General features: G+C 33.8%; 1 protein-coding gene across 1 annotated transcript in view; it reads right to left on the bottom strand.

Moving 5' to 3' along the window:
• Window positions 1-335: 335 nt before the first annotated feature.
• SEMA3E (semaphorin 3E) overlaps window positions 336-10,748 on the bottom strand; it is a 285,375-nt gene continuing 274,962 nt past the window's right edge. The window contains exons 17-18 of the mRNA XM_017523091.2: window positions 4,297-4,750; window positions 336-1,598 (exon numbers count right to left, since the gene is read on the bottom strand). Of these exons, the coding sequence (XP_017378580.1) occupies window positions 4,301-4,750 (450 nt within the window). The 3' untranslated portion in view covers window positions 336-1,598; window positions 4,297-4,300. The remainder of the gene's footprint in view (window positions 1,599-4,296; window positions 4,751-10,748) is intronic.

The raw sequence follows: 10,748 nt of genomic DNA, 5'->3' as shown, positions 1-10,748 counted from the left end.
AAACATTCAACTAGTTACCATTCTAAAAACTTTCATTTTTCATATACCTTATCTGGATGATGAATCTTTGGAAGGAATTTCTGGCTGCTGGTCCTAGCAACACAGTATTGCATAAATAAACCCAACTGCTGCAAGGTAATGAGGTTAACAGACTTTTTCCTCTGTAGTATAAAGTTACTTATAAATATCACAAGAAAGAAAACTGAATTCTTTTCTAGTTTAAAAAAAACAAAACAAAACACTGGTAGTCTGCCATTGTATGTTTACATTTAGGCTTACTATAAAAAACCTGAGTTCAATTGGCAAAAACTTAGAAAATGCTCCCCAGACGACACTTGAGAGTTTAGCAAATATTTATTTCTTTTTCATCTAAGTTGAACCAAATAGAGATTGTACATAGTGGTACAGACAAATTACACAGTGCATAGTGGCAGATCCAAGTTACAGTCAGAGACACACTGTTAATGATCCCTGCAGCTTGCCACTAGATGATAATAAGTCTCATGGCTTATAATCAGTGAAAAGAAAGAATATGGCACACACTATTATGAACCCAGCCAAGCAAATAAAAGGATACCTACAGAAAAGAACACCCCAATATAGTGCTCTAGCTTATAACTAAGCCATTTAAACACAAGCAGAGCACAATCAATTTATAATAAAAGCCAAAACATAAAGCTATCCAAGAAAGTAAAATAAAATAAACATACCAGTTTAAATAACACTGCTACAATCAACTGAGTGTTTGTGGAAAATCTATGATTTATATCTGGTTCAAATGCAACAGTTGTTGGCCTGAAAAATGAATCCTTCTTTAAAATGGAACTCAGTGTGATGCTCTGCTGTAAGAAAAAGAACATGAACTTCTTATTATAAGTGTAGCATTTTCTCCTGGGATCTCAAATATCTATACAATACTAACTACTTTTCTTAATATATTTATTAGGCTACAGATGTCACAGGTCAATTCATTTTTAAGGACAACAGCTGCTGTGTTTGTTTCATGCTTAACACCAACATTCAAAGCGATTTATTGTATTTTACAAATTTTACAAATGTTCATAATTACTACGAAGATTTACAAAACCCTAAACCCTATAGCAAATATTGAACACTCATTACAAACATTCTAAGTATTTAACTAATTTTAGAAAGAAAAAAACCTCTAAAATATATATGGAATTGCCACTTACTAAACAGGCAAAGACTTTGTTCCCTTTTTTCTAGAGCTTTTATTAGTGTTTATCTTTTATCCCTGTTTCTCCAAGTTGATAGCTTTGCACTGAAATATTCAGTAATTCACACAAAAGAAAAAAAAATTGGCAATGTAGAATTAGAGACATAGAAGAGACTTTACAAATCACGAAGCAAAATCTTTCTTGTTAACAAATCTGGATCTCTTGCTCAATGGGTGGTATTGTGATGGAGGAGGTGAATGGGCATTGTTTTATGTCAAAATTCATTCTATCCACAGGTCCTCTCCCATAACAAAGAATAACATAGAAGAGGCCTAAGGAAGCAGTAGACTGACCCTTAGAAATTAGGATGAGTGGTTATGATTTTGCTCAGTGTTGCTAGAGAGCATGGTTTTTCTCCTTCTGCAAGAAAAAGAAAAAGGGGGAAATTTTGGTGAGATCAAGAGCGAACTCTTAATTCCTCCAAGTCTTGTAGATGTCTAAGTATGTACCCTCCCTGAGTTCAAAGAAGATTCATCCATTTGTAATTTTCCAAGCCTGGGCATTTCTCAGAAGAGATTCTGAATTTGAATTCTCACCTCAGACAGAACAAAATACTGGGGATATATTTCTGTGGTATGTTTTACATTCTCAAGAAGGACACAACAGCATGGCTTGATTTTATAGTATGTGAGGTGCGTTGTGTGTGTGTGTGTGTGTGTGTGTGTGCGCGTGCACATGTGTTGGGAGAGAGAGGAAGAGACTGAAAAATGATGAGGCATGAAACACATCCTTGGGAACTGCTCTCTCTCCCTCCCTCTACTTTCCCAGTTCTCTTCAGTACTGCCATAAACAGGCAGGAAGCAAGATTTATACATATATGTACATATGTGTATGTGGGTATAATTATGCATAAAATTTAGTGGTCATCCTAAACTGTAGACCTGGGCCCTCACAATTTTCTTATCAGTTTTCTTTCAAATTAGCATTTTATAAACTTTATTTGGGTTTGATTGACTTTCCTAGAATCAATTTTAGCATTTTATGTAAAATGTTTCTTTTCTGGTTAATAGTTACTTTGTTTTAATCAAATGGTTGTTCTGAGTGTGTACTTCTTATGACTTGTCATAGAAAAACTATTTTCCTCTGCCTATTGCTTCAGTTACCAAATATTTAGTTTACAGGTTACACCACAGTTATTATTATCTACTTGTCTGTGTTATCTCGATTAAAATGATAACCACTTATGTCTTACCTGCCTTAATTTTTTAATTTAAAATTCAGATACAGGAGAAAAATCCTGCTTTCTTTCTTGTGTGTTAGTGGAAGACTATTGTCAATAAAGTGTACTTAATTGACTTATTTGTTCAGATATAAACTTTGTAAGGGCCCTGTGATCTGTGTTTATGGTTCTATCTCTCCAAATTGAGCAGCCTTTTACTGAATATGGTTTTTTAAAAAATGCATTTCAATACATACTCTTTTCAGTTAATATTTATGGGCAATAATGACCTCCAGTGGATTCTTAGGTAAATAGCAAGCAGAATTTTTGGAGCATGTCAATTTTCAGTACATTTGCATTTCTTAGATCTTTTGAAGCTTAGTGACTTATCTGAATAAACAAATTTTTCTTAAAGTATTCATGTATTTTTAAATTTTACAATAAAATTGCAAGTGATTATGAGTTATCAGCACTTTAACTTAAACACATAACCGAAAAGCTAACTTTGACAACTGAAATAAACATTAAGATTAATATCTAAATAAATGCTCACAATGGTTTTCCTGTGTAATACACTTGCTTTCAATTTTTATTTAGATGAAAACATCTTATAAAAATTTATACTTTAGAAAAGCAATTGCTAAATATTTAATAGGAGAAGGAAAGACTTTGATAAACATTCTCAAAAATACAATTGTTTTTATAATAGGAGAGGTAAAATGCTCTGAATATTTCAGTAGTTAAGTGAACTCATGAAACAGTTTCCTGTTTCTTAATATAGAGAAGAAAATTTGATATCTGAGAGCAAATCACTTTAATACCTGTTTCACAAATGAAACATGGCTGTTATAAAGTCTTTTAGATTTCAGGGAAGATTACTTTTTACATTTGGAGCTTTAACAGATCTTGAGTGCTACAAAATCTTCATTTTTGACTTGTGAGATAAATTATCTATAAAAATACTTTCATATTGAAGTTTAATATAAGGATTAACATGTTGTTTTTTAATTTCATTCATTGTTTCTGCAAATGGACTCAATGCATCTACTGATAATGTGCTTTCAAATCTTTCCTAAATCTTTCCATTTCTTTTCTGTAAAGAAAAAAAAAAAGTGTGAGAATATACCTTTTCTACCACAAGAGGGCAGCAAAAATCTTTTGCAGTAGATAGAATTCTAACGATAACTTCATCTAATTTGACATTTTTTGATATCTTTCTGAGAAGTTACCTTAAGTTTTCTTTCCACAGTGAGTGAAATTTAAAGATTGTGTTATAAAACAAAAATATTGTGAATGTGGTTTAATGAATGTTTTGTGAAGGGCACAAGCAGCGGAATGACATTTTTTCTTTCAGAGGTTATAGCAGTCACAACACACCTGCTATTTAACACTCATGGCTTAGACAACGCTAATAGTCCCTGAAAAGTACAGAAAGTTCACATGAGAATGCCAAAGTATCTTGTATTCTGCATGTTTTACATTGTGATGGAAAAGAAAAATTCAGAAATATTAAGACATATTTAGTTTTATATTTACCATGATTATGAAATTCTCTGTTTTTCTTCAATATTCTAATAATCCTAAGTCTTCCATGGGTAAAATAATTACCGCAGAAAAGCAGCCAAGTACTGAAAATGACAGCTATAGTTGTTTTTTGACAAACATAATGAGAAACCGTTAAGCAATGCATTTAGTTAAAAAGTCAGTTAATTTTATGTGAAATTTATCCAGTCAAATGTGTATGTAATTTATAACACCTTTATAGTTATTTCTGTATTACAGAAATCTCTTTTAAGTAATGCAAAGAAGTTGGATGATCTCTTTTCTTTTTTTTTTTTTTTTTTTTTTTTTTTTTACGTTCCAAATATAAATGCTTCAAAATACAGTAAATGGTCTCACCCCATCAAGAGTCCAGCGTGTGCCTGGGCAGGCGGTAGCGCTCGGGTTTAGAACGGAGCTTCTTTTCCTGTGGGTTGGCATACTTCCACTTGGAGGGTGACATTTTAAGCTTTTTCCTCTTCCTATCTGTGCACCATACTTTCTCACAATATTCTTCCACTCTCTGGAAGTTGCTATAACCGATCAGCTGCAAGAATTCTTTGTACCACGGTTTTGCTCCCTGCGAGGCGCTACTCTGGGCAGGACAAGGCATCCTGCGAGGCCTGTCCTCATCATCCTTGTGAAACATGTCCTCCACTTTCTCCTCTTCCACTACCTCTAAGGTGATTTTACGGGCAGTATGGACAAAGCTATGCTCTACTGTCTGGCAAAAATAGGTTCCAGCATCTGATTTTTGTAACCTTAGGAAGAGTAAGCCAAGGTCCATCTTAATCACTCTGTCATCGGTCTTCACCTGCAAGAACACAGAAGTAAAGGGCACTGAAGTACACAGGAGAGAAAAACAACAATCTATCACCCTTTCCACTACCAGTCTTGAGATTTTTCATTTTCACTATCACATAATGAAACCCTAAAAGTCATACATACACAAAGATGCTAAATAATCACATCTGTGTGTGTGTATTCTGAAGATATTTACATTTGAGGCCATTTCATATCAATGACCTTCAGATCATTTTATATCAATATTGTAAAGTAAGAGAGCTTTCTCCCTAACGATTCAATTAATCATTAGAAAAAATACATTTCAATATAGCACTCACAGAATGATAGGAAAATTTCTAAAATTTATTTTTTGACATTTGTTTTTCATGGACAGAACAAATACCATTTCCCACATTCTTTCAGGGATTATTATGCCTTCCGGATTATAGGGACCAATGTTTCTGTTTCCAGAACTGGGCTACTTTCACTTTGTCTTCTTACCAAAAAAAAAATCATCAATTAATCAATTCATTGAACATCCCTCACATTTTCACTGGCTGTCTTTCACTGGAGATTAAAAAACAAACAAGTCAAATCCAGTTCCTGCTCTAAAAGATCAGACATTCTAGCAAATACTAAATTTTTATATACCTTCAGTGCTCAAATATCTTTCGTCATGTTTTTGATATAACAAATTACTCACATTTTTCTAAAAATAAATAATTCAAAGTAAGAAGAGCAAAATAGGGCTTTCAATGAACAGCTCATATTTTATCACAAATAGCTGGACTAGTAAGCAAATGATTTGACATTAGGCAGAGCTAGAGTCAAATATTGGCACCACTATTTATTGTGTGATTTATGGGATTCATGTATACTTCTTGCCTTAGTTTTCTTCTTAAAATGGAGATGACTTAACTTGAAAAACTGTTGTGAAGAATACATAAAATAGGTGAGGGGTTTTCACACAGTGCTATCAATAGCTACCTCTCCCTTCTTACTATACATTCATCCAGTTAAAAACAATCATGTTTTCCTGTGGCCCAGGATCTTCTGATGATAGTATAAAGGTGATTCACAGTATGCAGACAGATTTCACCTTTCAGAAAACAAAAATGAAAGCAATATTCATCTTTGTCAATACAAAAGAAGTGCAGAGGTAATAGGTACAAACACTTTGGCAATAAAGGCTATTAATGATAGGCATGTTTTTGTCCCTGTGATAGGTCCTCGCCAGGATGGCCAGACTCAGCTCTTCCCTGCCTTGATTAGACCTGGCACGGACAAAGTTTCAATGTGATTACTCAGGTGTGGAAACTGGCATCCACAAGCCACAATGGAACAGATGGGAAAATGAAGCAGCATAGCATGGCAAGAAATTGGGATGTTATTTTTAAGTTATGTGGCGTCCCAAAGGCATTTTTTTTTTCAGCCATGTAAAGTAAATTAATTACTCAGAAACTTCAGAGTGACCCAGTTGTGCTAATAAAAGAGGCCCCATAAGTCTTTTGTAGGTGCTTCCCTTGACTTGGCAGGAACATGTCCTGGTAGCAGAATGCTATAGCCATTAACTGGAGAGCGAACTCCTCCAGGGAGGAACCAAGAAGACTCTCAAAGCAAAACCATCTTCACTACATAGAACAATCTGTTTTATTGATAGGTTTTTCTTAGAATATCCTTAGCACGGGTCACAGCCAACAAACTCTTAAAGGACTTTGTGTACCTCTGATTATTTACTCATGCTTCCAGGCCAGGCATCTGAGCAAACTTATTTTCCACCACTGGCTTTCTCCATAGCTTTACCAACTATTGCAACAGGTGACCACCTTGTGCCTCACATGATACTGACTCTGAAGTACAGCCTCCATTGTTTTAAAATTGATTGTTGCGTGTGATAGAGATAAAACCTGCCTCCTTAAACATCTTCCACTTATCTGTGGTGTGTGCCATTAGACTGTCCTTATTTTCGTTACTCTTTCTTGGTTTCCTCTGCAGATTTCTCATTGCCTTTATGGTGCAATCCTCCTTCCTTCACTGATCTCACATTTTATTTCCATTCATTTGATGGCACTTTTATTTCTTTGTTTCAGCCAGCTTCCCTAAAATGGTATATCTTACACATAGATAATCCACTGTTTTGTGTTGTCTATTGTTAAAAACAATGGATTTGGTGTTTTTAACTAAAAGAAACATACATAAGCCTTTAATACATATAATTCAGTGTCTTTCCACTCCAACTGCCCTCCATTTACTAACTTCCCTATTTCTGACCATGACATCATTATTCTAGTCTCACTATCCTCAATTGTTGATGGTTTATACTTCTCTCTCATTACATGCTATCACAACTTCTATCTACATTTCTTCAGTGGTGACCCTTAAACACATCCCTTCCTCATCACCATTTTTGCTGCAATGATAAATTTTCATACCTTACAACTGTTTCTTTGATCTTATCTCATGGCAAACTCCCCAAATCTTTCATTTATTTCTCTTTTTTCTTTCATACCCAGTTTGATTCTGTTTTAGGATCTCTGTGTATATCTCTGCCTCGAGATACTTCTTTAAGGCTGGTTACTTCTCATCCTGCACAACTGAATTAAACATCATTTTCCCAAACCAGCCTCTCTCACACCCCTGTTAAAGTGTCCTCCCTCCTTTATTACCATCATTTCACCTGTTAACCTTCATACACGAATATGCAACATCACACGCAAACATCTAACAATAGTCCTTCAATTAATTTTCTTGTGGCATCTTTTCCCACTTATTTAAACAAATGGGCACTAATTTACTCTTCTTTAAAGCTCACTTTCTTTTGTCAACATCCTGATTTAGAACTTATTCAGACCTCAATTTCTTGCCTGAGCAGTAAGAATTGCTCCATTAACCATATCCTACCTTTCTAAATCTAGATCCCAAAATTGCTCAATGTAGTGTTTCTCAAGCCAGGGTTGGTGAAAGAGGTACATTTCTGGAGATCTGGAGAGCAACTCTTTTTAAGAATTATTAAAATTATTATGTTAATTGGTACAATAATATAAATTAATAAGCTATATTTGGAATCATGTGAAAGATCAATCTCAGTGTTACTATGGATGTTTATCATACATTCTGATCCACTTTCAAAGCCTTGTTTCCAAATGATAAAAAGAACAAAGATGGGTATAATAGGTTAATGATAAATTCCAGCCAAATGAAAACCAAACATTCCTATGTAGTAATACACATAAAAAGTTTCAAGGTCAGTTGAATAAAGTGCTGGTAGGATTGAGTCATCACATGGTACAGCTAGAAGCAGAAAGTGTTATATACACACATGTGGCAATCTGTGTCTCATCTTACAGTCATAGAGATACGTATTTCAGTAAAAAAATACACAGTAAATAAAAATTTTAATGATGCATTAATTTGTTTATAATGTATCTTTAATTTTGGTTCCATATTTTAATCAAAGCTACAAGCATAAGGAATGTATGTGTTGTTTTATTGTTGTGAATATTTAATGAACATTTTAATATAAATCATGCTAGCAGCCCAGGAAGATGTTTCACTTTTAAGGGCAGGTGGTGGGGGCAACCTGTACATTGCTAGAATCAACCCCTCCTTTTCATAACTCTGCTGCCATTCCCCTGTATCGCCACCTTGCTTTCCACTCCCAGCTCTTATTCTGAACTTACTCTTTTTCCCTCAAGTAAACTCCTTTCTACTGACTACCAATCCATTTGTTTTTTCATTTCCTTCCAGGCTTAACTAAACTTTCCCTTCCTTTACAAATACTTTCTTTATAGCCCCTGAAGATATTTTGCTTCTTTTTGTAACACAATAGCATTTACATTTGTAGAACAAAAGCTGTTATTTATATTCCTCTTCAAATTATTTTTCCATGCAAGTTTCATCTCTTCAAACATATGTTTTTAATGAGCAAAGACCTATTTCTTTATGATTCTGAATTATTCTATAACGAATAAAGAACTGAGAAGACAGTGTAAAATGAGAACATACTAATTAATTTATAGAGGACAAATGTATGGCAATGGGGCATACCCATACAGATACTAACAACTTCCAGGTAAATCCAATAATAATTTGAATAAGAAGGAATAAACATGGTTTCAGGAGCACTTAGTAACTGATAAAAGAGGGCTATATCACAGATATGTCTGAGGACATTGCCTTTACCTGAAAAAAAAAAATACACACAAACGTCCTCACTGAATATGATCCTTTGTTATCTCTATTTTATCTCCTGTGAGAGCGAATAATACAAGAGAAAATAAGAAAATCATCTAGCACTTAATGAAAGTATTTTAAAAGAAAACGAAAAGCGAAACTTAAAATAAATACAAATTCTTGACCACTCGAATTAGGATTGTTTGTTTGTTGCTTGTTTTAAGTTTGGTATTTTAAAAAAGCAGCACTTTAAAAAAAAAAATTAGAAATCTAAGCTTGAGAAACACTGCATTATGTACATATAAAGTGCAGGCAGTTAAGATATGGAATCATGACAATTACCAGAGAAATTGTACTACATTGTTTATTTGCATGTTAGAAATAGTGCCTCTCAGAATTTTGATCTATATTCTTGGTTAAGACAAATCCACATTACAATGTTAGGAATAGAAGCTGTTTTAATGCTTGGTCTGCATGGTCATACATTAGGTAGGTTAAACCACCTAGAAAGTTAAATGTATCTTACATGGGCTATAAATACTTAAAATATATAAAATGACTTAGAAATTTGTATTTGACATTCTTCCACAATTTAGTCTTTCCATGTTAGTTTACCTGGGTACCTCTAACATCAAATTTTGATTACAAAATTGTTTTCATCCATCTGTATTTTTTTTCTATGTCTGCAGACCAGATTTTCTCCATCAAGAAGATAGTGCATAATACATCATTTCTATCAAATATTCTTACAGACAATCTAGATAAATACAAAATTTTTTCTGAAAATGGTTTTATTATTCTTAGCTATAAAGATTGATTCAGCATGTTTTATAATTTCTAGTAAAAAAAAAGTAATTTAACAAAGAACTCTGCACATCTGGTAGCTGGTCAGGAAGAAGCAGTTATTTCCATGTTTATCAACCATATGGTTCCATACTTTCACAGGAATGGGACCAACACAGGCCTTGAATTGGTTTACTCAAGAATACATTTAATAATAAAATCGGTTTTAGTGAAAAAATAAAAAAACAATTTATATATTTATCTGGCCTGCCTTTGACCAATTTTACACACACACAACACACACACACGTGTGTTGTGTGTATATATATATTTATTTAACTTACAGAAAATATACCTAAAATGACAGCATAAAAATATAAATCTATTTTATTAAAAACACTTTTTAATATAAACCTGATAAATGACACTGACGGTTACCTAGTAGAGACAGTGTGAATTGTTTAAAAGCTCATTTAGGGAAACCTATCACACTACATGGAGGAGAACAAATGTGGGAATACAAGCCTTAATTTAATACAAGATTATGCCAAAAAGAAAGTCGTTGTAAATAAGAACTCAAAACCATAACATGAAAAACATGTGATATTAAAAAACATAAAAGATATCAAAGAAGAAATTTAGGGCATTTATATTCAAGAAAGAATTCATATCTCTAAGTGGCAAAAGTTTTTCAAGTCAACAAAAAGAGAAATAAAAGAGAAAAAATGGAAAAAACATATATATGGGCACTTCGGAGAAGGAGAAACCCAAATGTTTAGTAAGAATGCAAGTTAACATTCAACCTTACTAGTAAAGTTAGAAATTCAAATTTAGGCCGGGTGCAGTGGCTCACACCTATAATCCCAGCACTTTGGGAGGCTGGGCGGATTACCTGAGGTTAGGAGTTCAGTACCAGCCTGACCGACACAGAGAAATCCCATCTCTACTAAAAATACAAAATTAGCCAGGTGTTGTGGTGCATGCCTGTAATCCCAGCTACTCAGGAGGCTGAGGTAGGAGAATCGCTTGGACCCAGGAGGTGGAGGCTGCAGTGAGCTGAGAAAATGCCT

Source organism: Cebus imitator, unplaced genomic scaffold (genome assembly GCF_001604975.1).
Source record: "Cebus imitator isolate Cc_AM_T3 unplaced genomic scaffold, Cebus_imitator-1.0 Scaffold26, whole genome shotgun sequence".
NCBI lineage: Eukaryota > Metazoa > Chordata > Mammalia > Primates > Cebidae > Cebus > Cebus imitator.
This window is presented reverse-complemented; position numbering and strand designations above follow the sequence as displayed.